This window comes from Bactrocera oleae, chromosome 4, assembly GCF_042242935.1.
Source record: "Bactrocera oleae isolate idBacOlea1 chromosome 4, idBacOlea1, whole genome shotgun sequence".
Classification (NCBI taxonomy): domain Eukaryota; kingdom Metazoa; phylum Arthropoda; class Insecta; order Diptera; family Tephritidae; genus Bactrocera; species Bactrocera oleae.
In genome coordinates this window covers 18,760,892-18,777,945 of record NC_091538.1, presented here as the reverse complement: position 1 = coordinate 18,777,945, position 17,054 = coordinate 18,760,892, and the positions used below count along the sequence as shown (strand labels likewise).

At 38.8% G+C, this 17,054-nt stretch overlaps 1 protein-coding gene across 1 annotated transcript; it reads left to right on the top strand.

The window, feature by feature from the left end:
- Positions 1 to 661: 661 nt before the first annotated feature.
- On the top strand, positions 662 to 12,752 carry LOC106616459 (uncharacterized). The gene is made up of 4 exons (XM_036375802.2): positions 662 to 1,348; positions 6,841 to 7,536; positions 8,249 to 8,322; positions 8,396 to 12,752. Exons 2-4 carry the CDS (start codon positions 6,922 to 6,924, stop codon positions 12,387 to 12,389), a joined length of 4,683 nt encoding a protein of 1,560 aa, XP_036231695.2. The 5' UTR covers positions 662 to 1,348; positions 6,841 to 6,921; the 3' UTR covers positions 12,390 to 12,752.
- The last annotated feature ends 4,302 nt before the right edge of the window (positions 12,753 to 17,054 follow it).

The window sequence follows — 17,054 nt, the reverse complement described above, 5'->3', positions numbered from 1 at the left end:
ATCGGAGATATGTTTTAAAAAAGCTCCTTTCTTACAAGATTGGACTCTGAAGCGCGAATAACAAAAAAGTGTGTTTTAATTTGATTTGAGAAGTATGTAACAGCCAGGGATACATTACAGGGTCACTCCAAATTGCAGTTGCTTTCATATCACCAATATGTGAATTCAGTAATTGCTCTGATAGTGTACTCACTCTCTAACTGATCCTCGATCAATTACCTTGAAAGATAGAAAACATTTTACTACTTTGTGTATCTTGACAGTCCCTGGACTTGATTTTTGGTTTCATACCAGGCACTGGTTATCTCCGATCGCAAAAAGGAACGACACAGATGCCACTGTTAAGAAGCATGATCAGACGACTGTGCGATTACATTAGCTGCAACTGCAAAAGCAAACGCTTAAATCACGGCTAACGCAAAAACCAGTCATAGCCAAAGCTGTTGCTGCCACACACAGTTCCAACCATTGTTACAGCTACTGTTGACGAGCTCGTTGCTGTCTCCACTGCTCATCTGTAGCATCCACAGCTGATCGTCGGCGTACAGCAACTTGCCACATACAGCAACTAGCCAGTCAAGAGCCCGCGGAAACCAGCCAGTAGCTGCAGCAGCCGCAACACTATTTGTTGCATGAAAACGCAAACGCTGTGGCAATTTCACTTTCATTCGTCGAACGCGCGCGTACCACGGCAGACGTGTTCACCTTCAACGCATGACTCGAAACCAGCAACACGAACGCAACGATCCGTCGCGACGCAGGAGCAACTGATCATACGCAAGTACGAAGGATATTGCAAAACCAGAGTGTGACACAAATAATTATTGTGCGCAACAAGCTTAAATCGATTTAGTAGAAAAAAAGTGTGTGTTGTTATTGAACAAATATATAAACAGTTAAGAAAATAACAACAAAATCATAATTTATTTTCTAGAATTCGCAACTGCAACAGTTGCAAGCAGCGCTTGTTTGTACACATCGTTCAGTATTTGCGGTGTTTGTTTCATATTTTAATTTGCCACATTGTGTTGCAGTTGCGCAGTGGTGTGCGGTTTTTTTCGCGTGGAAAGCAATTTCTTTCGTGGTCTTCAAACGTAGTCTTCACGACCATCAAAGTTGATAGGAAAATAAACAAATTTGATTTTGTTCGTGTGGTTAATTTGTGAAACTAAGTGAATCGAATTTTTCGCTTCTCGCCTCATTTCTTTTTACTTTTATAACTCGTCGTGTATATGTGAAGTGTGCGATTGTTTTGAGTTGCAGTGACATTAACTTCTTCGAGTGGCCTTGCATGTCACTAGCCATCACTTTTTCCTGATTTGTCAGCGTTTTTGTGCGCAATTTAAAGGTTGGTAAAGTAAATAGTGCAACATTGTAAGAAAAACGTGACTCATGCAAATTCCGTGCAGTTTTGCACGTCCAGACTTAATAAATAAATATAACCAATTACATGCTAATTAAGTAAATTACGCCTAAAAATGTTATTATATAATTTACAAAAACTAAAAAAAAAATTATTATATTTTTAGGTTAAGTAAAGTTTTCTATGCGAAGCTGACTCCTAATTCCGCAGTAATTCTATATACTGCTTCAGCTTCACCGAAGCTACGTATAACACGTCTCACAGTCGCACTTCTTTTGGCAACGATATGTCTAATTAAATTTGAGAACGTTGTCGGCCAGCGGTTTGCATTCAACGGTAACGTTGTTTGATATAAACAACTTTCAAGTTCAATTAAGGTTACCTTATAAAGAAGAGCTATCTTTATCTCGATTTTGGCCGGTCAGGTTGTTTGTATTTGTATATTCGATAGCGGTTTGATCTGAAAAATTTATCCGAAGATCGAGCCGTTGCCTTTAACAATAATCTATGCCAAATTTCATAAAGATACATTGTCAAATAAAAAATTAATTCATGCATGAACTTGATGTTGATCGTCCAGTTCATATGGCAGGCTTAATCTATCGTCTGATTTCGGCGCCTCTCACAAATGAGCAGCTTCCTGGGGAGAAAAGGACAATTTCAGAGTAGTATCTCAAAAACTGAGGGGCTAGTTCGCTAACATATAGACAGACAGACGCACATAACTTAACAAACTCAGCTGGTCACGCTGATCATTTACATACACATTTAATAGGGTCTCCGACGTGTCATTCTGTTTCAAACTTCGTCGCAAACTTAATATATACCCAGATCAGGGTAACGTTGTGATCGGCTCACTCGTCAATTATATATACATAAACTTTATAAGGTACCCTAGATTTCCTTCTGGCTACTACAAGCTTCATGGCAAACTTAATATCCGCTGTTTAGTGTATAAACAAAGTGTTTAATTTGAAACTTCAGTTCTCAAAGGCTTCATCTAATCTAGGTATAGAGTTGGAAGAAGACCGTATCAAAACTTCGAAAGAGGGAAATATTTGACGAGGGATGCCACATAATTTCAGAATTAATTCCTATACAGATATCTCAGAATACTTTAGGGAAAAACAGGCTCGCAAAATCTCTTCCTTTACTTAAATCATTGCCGTTCATAGTTATTTCATTACATTATTCAAGAGGGAGTCGAATAAGTATTTACAAGCTTTTAGCATCAAGAATATTTTTACAGGAGTAAAAATGTAGTATATTTGATTGTTTATAATCCGAGCCATATACGTAATATCTAGCGGATCATATATTTCTGTTTTATAATTTTTCAAACCTCTTTGAGATCATGCATCTTATTCCCTTTTTCGAATGGCTCTTAAATTAGTTGCCTCCTCTAACATTTCTAACTTAGTGATAAAACAACTCCAATTTTCTTCAATTTTATCCGATTTACTGCCAATTCTTACAATACTTCCACAAACCAAAGGTCATTCATATCAATGTCCTTCAAGTCATCATTCAAAACTCTACAGCGTTCCCCAATGACTGTAACATTATGGCCGGCTCCATATGAACGAATGATTAAAGTATATCATACGTGTATGAAAATTAGTAATACTTTCGCATCGAAGAAATAGTACCCAGCTATCGACAATAACCCTACTTTGTTATTTCGGCATGGTAAAATATGGTAGGGATGCCTCGATTACAGAAACCAAATCATAATTTCGCTCTCTAATTCTCTGATGCTTCTTGATGATCACTTCTGTATTTTCTTTTTCCCAGATGCCACTAATTTGTTTGCTTGTAGACGAGATGGCATGTAGTTTGTCATAAAAAAGATTTTTGTTTTAAACAAATATAGAACAAATTTTCAAACAAACGCACGCTTTACAAGCGTAAAGAGTTGCAACTACCAAATGAATAACTCATCTATGTTTTTAAACCCTAAATTTTTCACGAAGCTCGCAACACCCAGAAGGAACTAGACACTCAGTTTTTGAGATATCGATCTGAAATTTTACACACGTCCTTTTCTCTACAAGAAGCTGCTCATCTGTTGGAACGGCCGGTATCGAACCACTATATCATATAAATGCCATACAAAGTAAACGTTCCGATAGTTCAGTGAGTGTATGGAACATTTTTAATTTGACGAGATATTTATTGCCTACATATATATACACATAGCTGCCATACAAACTGGCTGATCAAAACCAAGTAATTCTTTTAAGGAATCTTTTGTATTTGGTTTTTTCTTATTTTTTAAAAAATAATGACTCAATGCAAATTTCACCATTTAGATGCCAAATTTATTAACCGTAAAGAAAAAGTTACGCCATTTGACTACATTTTCCAAAGAAAAATCTTAATTTATCATTCAACTCCTTTACAAGCTCAGAGAAGTAATTTGACTCCGTGAATAATTCCGAAAATCTTTAAAACTAAAGAGTTTAAATTTGGCGTGTAATTAAATTTGAGTTACTAATTTTCTTTGTTAATTTAATCATGTAATCGCAAGCAAGAGTAATGATTCGAGCGCTAAACGTTCGATTCGTTAAGTTTTGCGATTTCAAAATTGATGTTCACATTAAAAGGTGATTCGCATTGCATCATAAGAAAATTATGCATCTACACAAAGGCATACATAAACATATATTGCTGTGCATACATTAGGGATGTATTAAAATATTTATTTGATACAAAAAAAATATACATATATATAATACTAACATTTTCTCATGTTAAAAATATATTAGTTACAATAACGTGAAGACACTGTCACAAACGTCCTCTAATAACTGCATTAATAGCTGGTAAACCTCGTGGGAATAGTTATCACCCATAATTGGTTAGACTAGTAATATTTTCAATAGTTATTATTCGTTATTTTTGAGGCTTTCTGCTTTTAGCTCCAAAAGAGGTTGAATCTCAAAGCGCTCTTAACACGGGTTTTAAAGACTCGGTTTTCAAGCACCGCCGCGAAATTCATTGCAAGGCAGCGAAAAGCCAGTGAATAATACATTTGAAACTTTCAAAATTTACACGAGCATTAGGTCCCATTGGCGCTCTTTTGTTGTACCGAAGTAACAGTTCAAATTTTTTACCCTTTCAGAGTCGATTTTAAAGCGTCCGTCATACATATTTTGCAAAAAAAATTATTTTCTATCTTAAATTTAACGATTAGGTTAGCTTAGGTATTTACGCTGTTGTTCGTGAGACCACGAAAAATACCACTTGGACTGCTAGAGACGCTTGTCCGATGTGATGCCCAGAACTTCGATGTATGGATTAAAAAGACCGTCGTATATCTACAATTCGCATAGAGTCAGCCATAAATTTATTGAGCTGACTAATATCTACTCCAGCAAGTTCTCCGGGTTCGTAGAAAATATGGTGCTTGAACCTTAATCTGGCGAAAGCTGGACAGTAAAGAAGAAAGTGTCTAGATGTTTCCACCCCGTCTTCCCGATTACTTGTGGAACTTTCTAGAGCGTGACAGTATTGTTTCTGAATTATAGCCAGAAAATGTTAGGGAAAGCCTGTATACTGTATGTAATGTAAGAATAAACCCTTCGTAAATCATAATAAATTAATATTGGCTTACTCTTTAATCAGATTTTTATTTCCACGATTGCAAACAGCCCTTATGCTCCCATGTAGTGGCAAAATCAAACGTTTAAATAATTTTCAAGTTTGATTCATTTATAATTCAGAGTTTTAATGCATAAAATTATTAGAAAGACATAGCAATACACACCCAAATAGTCACGTTAGGGTGTTTTAATATCTCCCAATCTTAGTAAGCGCTAATGCATACCTTAAAACAACGCTCAACTACAACTACAAAACCAAAAAGCGTATATTAAGTGCAACAAAAACAAAAGAAACACAATTGCATAATTAAACATTGAATGACATGGGAGGCATTCGACTGCTGCAAATACCATGACCCATGATGGAGCTGCCATTGTTGGCATTACTGTCACTTGATTAGCTGCTATCTATGCGCAGGCCTAGTTGATGCTTAGTACATATGTACATACAGACAGGTGCATTGACATCGCGCGACAGATGCGCCTAACTGGGCAAATGCCAAACAAGAAAGCCATAAAAATCGTAGAAAAGTGGCCGCGGTGAAACAATGTCAATAACGGCTGTGCAACCACAACAACAAGTGGCAACAAAGCGAGTACACATATTACAGAGGTAGATAATCAGAAACAGGGCAAAAGGCAGAAAAAAAGTGATGTTTGGAAACTGGAAAATAAAGTTCAAATGTATATACATATGTTTGTATGTGAATTACTGCTTTTTTATGTCTGCCTATATTTATGCGTGGCAAAGTAAGCAAAACTAAGTGCCGTTTTGTTTTGCAATTGTTTTGCATCTTTTAAAAGAGATAAAAGAGATGCTTGCGTAATAGCTACGAATCGCTTTGTCTGCAACGGTGAAATTTTAACGATACTTAGTCTAAACGGCTGCATTAAAAATATTTTATGCGTGTTAAGCCGGTAATGAAATGTATAAATGCTAGTATACATAGTCAAAGTAAGGGAGTAAGACGGTGTACAAGGTGGCGTACGAATCGTGCTACAAAAATAAAATGTAATAACTATTTTTATATTGCATAGCAAATTTTATTTTATATATAATATAAGTTGCGAGTCGAAACTCTTGGATTTGCCTGAATTGACGATGCAACAGTCGCGATTGTTTCTTGAACACGAACATACGAATCTCGATGGTACGGTATACTTGCGATACTTCCAGATTCGGTAAATATGTTTACCAACCTCATAATGGTCCATCTACAACAATCAGTTAACAGCTTTACGATCCAATCTCATCGGTTGCCGCAAGTAATAACTTCAATTGCATTAAAACTAAAATACCCTTGACAAAGAAAGAAACTGAGGTACTAGTTCGCGTATTGAACATCTGGTACAGTTGGTTCGATTCGACACTCTTCAAAGCTTAGCGAATCGCAGGTAGCTAACATATCTTTGAATAGCTAATAGTTACTAAGCTTAAGTCAGATATTCAAGTATTTATAAAGACTTTCCTTAATTTGGACATTTCACTTATTGTAATTTAAATCACCGTTTAACGATTCTTCGCAGATTTTAAGATACCATTTCATATTGTTATGAAAGCAATATCTTTCTTAAGAATAAACTTGAACTGTTACGATTTCTGCTATAAGAATAATTAGCAGTCAAGTAACCTAAGGAAAAGGAAGAGTCACTGTTAAGTGATTTCACTCCATTCCAAGTTAAATATCTTTAAGCGAGGCTTTTAACAAAAAGAATTCTGTTTAGGAGACCTGTATATAAATCTGGATTACAGAGAGGTCATAAAACACTTGATTGCTCCTGCTCTCAACAAAAAATTATAAAATTAATTTTACTATCCTTCTACTTACCACTTGCATCTAATATAATCATATATTACCTTTTCTCCTACAGTTTATCTGACTTTAAAGTTGAAAAAGCTGCCAATTTTTATTAACTCTCACCTCTCTCTACATTCAACTTGACAACGTTGAGATGTTAACAAAACTGTCGTTACCAGCTGTCATCTGTTTATTTTTATTAACCGCAACAATAGCAGCGGAAACAACAACAAAGGCAATCACAACCGCAAGAGTGAATGGTGTCGCCAACAGTACAACAACATGGGACAAAGCAACAACCACAGCGGAAATAACAACAAATGTCAATGGAAGTAAAATTGTGAGTAGAAGTCGAAATCAAAAAGATGTCGACACTACTCCGCTAACTGCTCAGAAATTTGGCAACAAAATTAAAGCCGTATCAGAGGGTGTGCGACGCGGCGAAACCACAACATCACTACTACCGCTACAACCACCTTTAAATGTGACAAGCACCACAACAAGTAATTTCCTCACACCAACGACCGGTAGGAGATCCGCCAGGCGTCAGCAGGGAAGCGCTGCGTCACCTCAGTCCCAGACGCAACCGCCGGCACAACTGCTTTTGTCTCCACCCACGAAGTCAAAAACATCTTCAGCTTCAGCTACAAATGCGACTGTGCGTTCTCCATTGGCTCGCGCGTTAAGGCAGTCAAATGTCAATGTGAAGAATGTCGCCAATCTTGTCAGAAATGACAGCAACACATTGCAAGATGACAGTGAGAAAAAGGTAAGCATAGAATCGTTGATAAAGCGGAGAGGTAAAACTTTGTAAAGGTTGTAAACGCGTTTGTTCTTATGTTCAAAATGTTACTTAGTGGTTGTAATATTGGGCTCTCGTTTATGGTTTGTAGCATCGAATGAGAGTTTATATTCCTCAATGAAAAATATTTTTATTTTCTACCTTACTCCAGTTTTAGGACGCTACTGGAATATAGGTACAGTTGACACCTAAGTAAATTTCTGAGGAATTACTTAAGTATACCACAAGTTGTCAACCAGAAGCTCTCAAATAGTAGTAAAGATAGTTATTCTTTAAGGAACAATGAGCCGTTGAACTAAATTTAAAGTGCGGTATAAAATAGTCGAGTTCCAACTCGTATATTTTCTTTAAGAACATTTCTACTGAATTATAACTTCTTCTGAATCAAATTAACAGATAATGTTATCGAAGAGTCACTAATATTAATTTGGTTCGCCTTCATAGATTGAGTTACACTCTTGGATCACTATGACACAAACATTAATCTGCAGTATGATCTTGTAAATTGTAATCAATACAGACTTTAATAACCTCCAGTCAGTTGCAATATGACCGGAAATAGGTCTCACCATTGCAGTTTTTCTTTACCATTAGAAAGTTACTACTGTAGTAAACTTTCGGAAGCATATGTTACAATATATTATTATATTAACCTTACTATATTTTATCTCTTTTGCAGGATCTCCAAAAGGCAATCGAATTGATACCGGCACCAGTTGTTGAGCTCTACAGCGAAAATAAGACGAAAAGCTCGTAAGAAATTTATCAAAACTATAATATATATTTTAGATATCTTCCTAAACTTTCCTTTATTCCACCCCCACAGCGACACAAATAGTGATAAAACTATGCGTCTAAAGTCAAAGTCAAGCGCGTACATAAATTTCGACATAAACGAAGAGGATGGTAACATACAAGCAACGGCGACACCAACTCGAGCCACACGCGTGGAGACCGTGAACGAAGTGCTTTCTAACCTCTTTCCGAATGGTTTTACTGATATTTTTCGCTTCAGTTATGCCTCAGAACAACCGACGCCAGCGAATATTGCAACTCAAGGCACAGAAGAAATGTCACCGTCAGCATCGGCTGCAACACCTGAGACAACACCTGAGGCCAAGCTTACAACAGCGCCTAGCAGTACAACAACAAGTACAACGACAACAACCGAAAAAACACAGCAATCACACACAAAAGCTTTCTATCGCTACGAAACAAGTGTTTCAAAGGAATATCGACGCGAACTACGTCCTGGACATACGGAGATTGTGGTAGAGAAGCTGCAGCTGTTGCCGCGCAGCGCCAACGCTGACAGTATCGAGTTCAGTGATGGCAGTAATCTGATTACCAAAGACGATTTGTTACGCATCAATCGGGCGGCAGCAGATTCGCCGGTCTTACCGAGTTTGTTAATGAATCCGAGTCAAGAGAATGCTAACGGTACAGTAGAAAGGCAGTCAAAAAAACAGTCGCCTATCATTATATTGAACGACGATGATAGCGCTGATATGGAAGGCATAAGTGCTGAAGACAATCTTATTGCAGAGTCCCAAAATGTAGGTCAACGTGTGTATCAGCGTTTGCCAGTTGATGACAAGCAATATGGTTACAAAGTGGACGTGCAAAGACTGCTCTTACGGCCCGAGTCGGAAGGAAACGTAAGAATTATACACGGCGAATCGCCTAATTTGTCAGACTCAATAAGTCAACAACCGATTTTTGTACCCGAACCGGATCAACAAGCCGACGACGGCAAGGCTGAATTATTTGGTGAAGCTTCAAGACATGGGGCGCCCAGCCAACAACTCGACAACTTTCAGGAGCATGCAGAACAAACTTTTCAGCAACTAAGTCCAACGCAAGAGGCGCCATCGCGTCAGTTTTTGCGGAATTTTAATCCAGTGTTGTCCACGGGGGTAGCAACCTCAACGCCGAAAGGCTCCTTTCACTATGAATCCAATGCACTACAACCCATTATATTTATACAAGATGGAAGTCAAGCAAATAATCCTAGTGTGGAACCCAGTGTGGTTGCTGGAAAAGTTGAAGACGCGGGACAACCTCAGAAGCAATCGGCTACAGAGCTACCACGCCTGCGATTGCTGCAATACGACAAGGATGCCGCGCAAATACGTTACCTTAAAGAACAACAATTTTTACAACAGCAGCAGCAGTTACTACAACAACAGCAGCAAGTATTGCTTCAGCAACAACAACAAGAGCAACAACACGAACGGTTAATAAGCCAACAGCAGCAATTGCAGTGGCAAGAGAAGCAGCAACAACAGCAACAACAACAAAAACAGATACAAGATCAGCAACAACAATTGGCAGATGATAAGCGGCAACAAAAGCTTTTCCAACCAACCTCACAACATGAACAACAACAGCAGCTGCAACAGTTCCACAAAGAGCTGCAACAACACCAACAACGACAACAACCAGTGCATCAACACTATGCGATTTATCAGCAACATCCACCTCCGCATGAATATAAACAGGGGAAGCAGCAACAGCAACAGATCGCATTTGACAAACAACATGAGCAACAACAAGCCGTTGAGTCGGCACGAAGACAGCAGCAAGAACAAGAGCAACTAAAAATACAACAGCAGCAGCAACAAGCACAACACGATGCTCAAAGGCAAAATATTCAACAACACCAATCCACGCCACAGCAGCCTTACACACAGACCCAATCTCAACAGCAACAACAATATTCCAGTCAGCCCTCGGTGCCTAGTCCGTCTTCTAAGGTAGAGACTCAAATATCTGCTGATTCAGTAGCGGCTCCCGCCTCTTTGAATCATCAGGCTTATCAGTATCCTTTAGTTACTCCCTTGTCACATAGGGCTCCAGCCACACCCACGCCTCACAGTGTAGTTTTTGTTACACTACACGCGGCCACCCCGCAAACACAGTTCGCTAAAGCCCAAACCTCGCAACCTACCTACACTCAGAAATCACCACATGAATACGTCTCGGCAGCTGTGAGTGGAGCTGCAACTTCTCCGACTTCACCACATGTGTCACCTACACCACCAGCAGTAGTACGACGTCCACATGGTGGCTACACATTTGTCGAAGTACAAAAATCAGTAAATATCCACAACAAACTGATCACCGAAAAAGATGGCAAGTTAGTCGAGGAGCACGAAACCATTTATCCATTGCCGCAGTATACGCCCAAACCTGTAGCTATTAGCCCGCTACAATCGCAGCAAGGCACGGCGCAGCCTCAGAAACCCAGTGCAACGGAAGCACCCGCAAATCGAGCTGAGGTCCCACACACTCACTATCCTATACAATATGCCCAACAACTATCGCTGATTGAGGAGGGTGTCCATCCTAATGACTACTACTTTGTGCCCAAGGAATATGCATCGCTCTCGACTAATCCAATAAATGTTCAGCACATTGATGAACCCGAACAGCAGGAGGAAGCGTCGTCTTACGCTCATCTCCAGCAAGTTTTGCCACTGCCAAACCATCACCAATCAAACGGACATTCTCATGCCAACTATGAAAGCGAAGAACACCCACAAGAACACGTGCAATATGTACAGCTGAAATATGCTCCATCCGCCGAGATACATTCAGATCCATATCCGGCACAACAACAAACGCAACACACTGCTAGCGAAGAAAATACTCACGAAGCACTCCCGCAGGCGCCGCCACAGCCACATACAGAAGAGCACCAGCCAGCTGTGGAAAAGGAGGTTGTCGAGCAAGTAGTCACACAGCAGGTTGAGAAAATAGTTGAACGTCCTGTACATATACCCTACCCTGTGCATGTACCGCAATACATTGATCGTCCATATCCCGTACAAGAGATAGTCGAAACGCATATACCCGTCCCATATCCGGTGCCTGAACCAGTCGCAGTACCTGTACATGTGGAACGCTATATCGATCGTCCTTATCCAGTCGAAAAGATCGTTGAGAAGCGTGTACCTTATCCTGTTGAGAAAGTGGTCGAAAGAATTGTAGAGAAAGAAATTCCAATAGAAGTTGAGAAGGTTGTTGAGAAACTAGTACATCGTCCAGTGCCTATACCCATACGCGTGCCTGTCGCTGTACCTGTACCGTATGCGCATCAGCCACTACCTGAATATAATGAAAACGCTGAGATTTTCGGCCCTCCTTACCATCCACATCCGAATGCGCTCGGCGGTTGGTCCGATCAGACTGGAACCAGCGATTACGGCGGTCGTGGTTCCACGAATTTGCAAATACCGTCGAAAGTTTTGCAAAACTACTATACACGCATGTTGAAGAAACTGCTGCCACAAGCACTAGCGCAGCGTGGTACACCGTCATCTGAATCATCGACCTCTAACACTATTTACACACATACACAAGCGCGTCCTAAAAAACCAACAACGAGCGCAGCGAATTCCCTAAAGACTACAAAACAACCGCAATCTGTCTCACCAAGCAGTTCATCAAACAAGCAGCACTCTTTCAAGATCGGCGATATACGCTTCGATTTGAAGCCACCACCGCCACCACCAACTGGCCCTGAATGGTCGAAGGGTTCACGTTACATTTATAACACCCTGCCGCATGATCTTTCCGTGGCGGATTCGTCTGACACCGAACAGTTGACGGACACATATAACGGTCCCTTTACGTCACACAACGAGCCCTACGATGAGTTTCAACGCTGGCGTAACGGTCACACTTTGAAGCGCAGTCCACAATTTGGTAGAAATTTACAAATGGAATATGGTTTCAAGCCACCACTGGTACCCTCCGTGGAGATCAATGACCAAGGTATACCTTTGAATGCCGAAGAAAATAAGACGGAGCAGTAATTGAAAGTTGACATACGAGAAAGCTGTTTTGCGGAGCATATATACTTATTTATTTATATAAGCTGTTCATTAACATAAATATTTAAGTTTTATTTAATTACTTAGCTCGATTAACTTATCTACATTATTTAAATTCTGTGCCAAAATATCAAGTAAATAAGAGTTTCCTGAAGTATCGCTGGAAACACTGTATCAAAAATGGTAACCAAGTTGAAGAAGGTGAATATTCGCAAGCCAGCGGGATGTGGATGTTGACACTATCCGAAATATGTCTGTAAATTGTATTAATAACCTTATTCTTTGTAAGTATTTATAGAGAAACTGTGAAGTTTATTATTTTAATAAAACTTTTCGGAACTTTTAGATTTTATATAATTCACGTTTAAAAAGGGACTGGAAGTCAAGTCGATGGTTTTATAAATTTGATAAATCGAGCATTAGAGATCCTTATCAACAACGAGTGATACTAAACCCAATGAGAAGAACATCTAGAAACTAATACAACTTCGGGTTATAATTATATGACTTTCCATTTGCCTTTTATGAAGCTTGAGCTAACTTAGCAAAGCGTTTTTTAAGTGCCAATAGCGACAAAATATCTATCTCTCTATATATAGTAAAATTGGAGCAACTTGGCTTACCACCTTTGCTACCCAGGGCACTGAACATTGAACAAGGTCTATATAGGTCTATCGGGAGTAAAGAACAAAGCCAAAGCAAATGCAATTCAAATTCTAAACATAGGCAGACCCAATAACCGATCTATTAGTTCAAACGATTACAGTTGGCCTCCATTAGTATTTATAGAGTTAGCAAAGTTCTTTGGTTCAATATATGACAAAAATTTTAGCATCTTGAATAATTGTTAAGGGATTGCGGTCATTAATTTTATACTAAAGGATTACTTGTAATTCCTTCGATCTTAACATTTGTGTAATAGGGGAACACTCATAGAAAAATACCTTAGTGTTAAAACAGCAGTGGTAATCTGACAGGTATGTACAATGTCGGTATCCTTGATTACCAGGCAGGTGTTTGAATCTAACCTTAGAGCTAAGATAAGGTTTTAAACACCGTTGTTGATCAACAATATTTGGGCATAGCCATGGTGACTAAAGAATATTACCGTCTCTCTTGTATCTTACTGTGTTTAGTACTGGAATATGAAGGACTGAGCCCGATAAAGTTCCAGATATGGTGAGCCTGATTTATATCGAAAGCCAAATATTTTTGCATTCTTTTGATATGGTCCTAAATATTTTCATATTTCCATTGGTTTAAATCATCATGAAGTCGGACTTTTAAATAACAGCCAACAACCAATTTGAACTTTTTAGTTCTAGCCTCCGCTTTTTCTTCACACCTTCAAAAGGTACTCTATTATGTGGACTTACCTATACTTGTGGAATAACTAAAAAAAAAACTCTAAGCCATGTAAGAAGCGCACAAGCTTACCTTTCCCTCATATTTTTGGTGATTTATGACTATGAATAATATTGAAATGCCAACATATTGAAAAACGAAAAGCCAATATTCGCAGAAGCTCTAAATCATTACCATTCCTTTGGGTTAGACAAACTGATTTCTTTTTCATTTCGGAAATTCATTCCAATGGTGTCATCTAAAATCAAACATCTGCCGCCTACCAACAGAGGCAAACAATCAAAGCTAAGTATTCAACCTTTTTCGGTACACTCCTTCAACACTTTTTTAAACTTTACTGGCTTCCTGCATATCCTTGCTTTATCCCTGCGCAGCTGACTTCGTTCTCAGCATATGGTCGTAAGCAAACGCTTTCTATGTAGTTGTGACTAGTAGCAGCGTGTCAGCTTTTGAGGAATGTCGATGGAGGGAGCAAAGAGTTGCAGAGATTTGGCGTTTCACGCGAGCAGACTAACGGTTTCGCTTGCTAGGCGGAAGTGTTGAACAGCGGTGAACATGTGTGGAGGTGTATGTATTGACATTGGGACAGGCAGTCGTGAAAAACAAACATTGTTTGCAAATCAAATGTCATTGGCATGCGTGACAAACGTTTTCTTGCTTCAACGCGGCTGTCATACTGCTAGTGGAAGCTGTTTGTTTGTGAAGCAAAGTGTTTGCCGGAAATGTTTGCATCTGTAGCGAATGAGGGTTTGAGTATTCTTGCTCAGCCGTAAAAAGAGTAAAGGTGTAACTACTGAAAAAAATTTCGAAAGAAGAATTATAAAAGCTTGAAAATATCTTCAATCCAATTAAAAAAGCTATTTTCATAATCATCTTTAGATTAACCCAAGGAGATTGATTTTCTTTAAAGAATGCGCCCGAACTTTGCAAATTCTCTGTACAACGTCGTCACTTGCCCTATTACGGTGACCCTTCTTAAAAAGTCCTATATTAGCTGCCTTACCTTTCGGGTTCTCCATTAAATCATTAATTCAGAGGATTCATCTGCCACGGCAATACTAAAAGGTGCGTTCCAAAGTAAACAGTAAAAAAGTAACAAAGTAAACTCTAGTGGCGCCATCTACATGTCGACTGGTGCGTTAGAATCTGCTATCCTTCATCGACTTCCAGTAAAAATTTCATGACATTTCATCTATTGAAAGTGAAGTTATTGCGTTTTAAGTGTCAGTATGTTTTTGTCATCGGTGCGAAAATGAGATTCGAACAAAGAGCCAAAATTAAATTTTGTTTTAAAATTGGTAAAGCTTTTACCTAAACGTTTCAATTGATTAAACAAGTTTATGGCGATAATTGCCTATCCCGTAGCAGAGTGCACGAGTGATTTCAACGTTTTCAAAGTGGTCGTGAGGACATAAATGAGAAATGAGCCGAAACCCAAAAAATCGCGACTGGAGAAGTCAAAAGTGAAGACAATGCTGATTTGTTTTTATGATTCCAAGGGTATTGTCTACAAAGAATTTGTTCCACCCGGCCAAGACCTTAATGCGGTATTCTACCTTGGAGTTCTGAAGCGTTTGGTGCGCCGTATTCGACGTGTTCGGCCCGAATATCTCGAAGACGGAAGTTGGCGTTTGTTGCACGATAATGCGCCGTCTCATCGATCGACGCTTGTGCTCGATTATTTGACCAAAAATCACATTTTAACAATCAACCACTCCCCGTATTCACCTGATATGGCACCGTGCGAATTCTACCTTTTCGGAAAAATGCATTTGCCGATGAAAGGAAAGCGTTATGTAAACGTGGTGGCCATTCAAAAAGCTTGCACCGGCATACTGGCGGTCATACCGGGCAACGAGCTAAAACACTCGTTCGACATGCTTTTGGACCGTGCAAAAGGCTGTATTAAAGCAGAAGGAGACTATTTTGAATAAAATTAATTGATTTTGCCGATAAAACCGTTTGTTCTGTCTACTTTTATCCGGCTTCATTTTTTTCGAGCAAACATCTTTGAATATTTAAACAAAGTGGTAGTGAAATACCTCAACCAATACTTTGAATCAGAAGTACTTTTTTCAACCTTACAATTTTTATCCCTACCGCTTCTGGTGATTTTTAATATTTTTTTTTTAATGGAAAGAATTTCTTTCATATTTCTAAACTTTTTTTTCCTGTCCTACCAACAAATATTTGATATTTTATCATCACTTAACGCCTAACAATTGTACTGTCAAAAGTTCAAGTATACGTGCCTAAATATACATTGGAATATATTGGCAAACATGTCGCAGCTGCTCAAAAACAGCGCTTCGCCTCCACCCATTGAGCTACCACGCAGACTTTAAACGGCTTCTGTCACTTTTCGATTCTTTGCGAACCTTTTCAGCAATTCTACAAAACGCTCTATGCCCTCATTCTTGCTTTGTGGTGGTACATGTGTAAGCGTCGACAATTTATTAGCTGTCGGATAAATCTTAAACATTTTGACTGCTTTTTAGGCGCACAAGTATTTATTTATTTTTATTTTTCTGCACTTTATAGAAACTTTCAAAAGTGTATGCCTTTTTTTGCGCTGAACTTTTGAGTGTATGAAACTCATTACTTTACCGAGCACTGACAGGTTAGTTCGACAATTGAGCTTTAGCTTTCAATTTCATAATAATTGCTGACTCTCTCACATTTCCTTCATAAATTGAACTAGAAACACATATCTACCCCAGGCAATTATTGCATATGCATTTTTCCATTGCCTACCCTTAGGCGTTTTCTTAGTAGCTGTGGAACATTATTTTTTCTATGCTGCTAAAAATGTTCAACTATTCCCCCTTCATATGTGCAAGTCATGTCAATGCACACTAATTAGCTCATTAAAATTGTTGAAATCACCTTTACGTTTGTACTTTTGCATGCACGAATTAGTGCCTAATTGTAGGCAATTAATTACGCTATTAACAGTATAATTAGGTGCGTTTCTGACATATGCATTTTTGCATACTAACTTGAGTGCTTTTACCCCCCGGTAAAGTGATTTTGCAGCACAGAAATTTTGAAAGGGCTCAGAGTCCCAAAAATTTCGTATATGCTCTTAAAATTTGTAAGCATTGTAATGGAGTTCATTGTACTTATTGCTTAAAATTTTATCGATGCTGGCTGCTTAGAGGAAAAAAGTAAAGCTGCATGATCGATAATATTACGATATATTACAAAATCGCGCATAAATGAAAAGCCCAGTTACGGTAGTCTAACATACAATCTGGTATGAAGCTATTTCCAATGTCACGA

Excerpts from the sequence above, each read along its gene's own strand:
- LOC106616459 (XM_036375802.2), top strand. The coding sequence starts at position 6,922 with ATGTTAACAAAACTGTCGTTACCAGCTGTCATCTGTTTATTTTTATTA. Across the intron at positions 7,537-8,248 it reads AAGATGACAGTGAGAAAAAG|GATCTCCAAAAGGCAATCGA; the intron begins GTAAGCATAGAA and ends TCTCTTTTGCAG. Across the intron at positions 8,323-8,395 it reads GAAAATAAGACGAAAAGCTC|CGACACAAATAGTGATAAAA; the intron begins GTAAGAAATTTA and ends CCACCCCCACAG.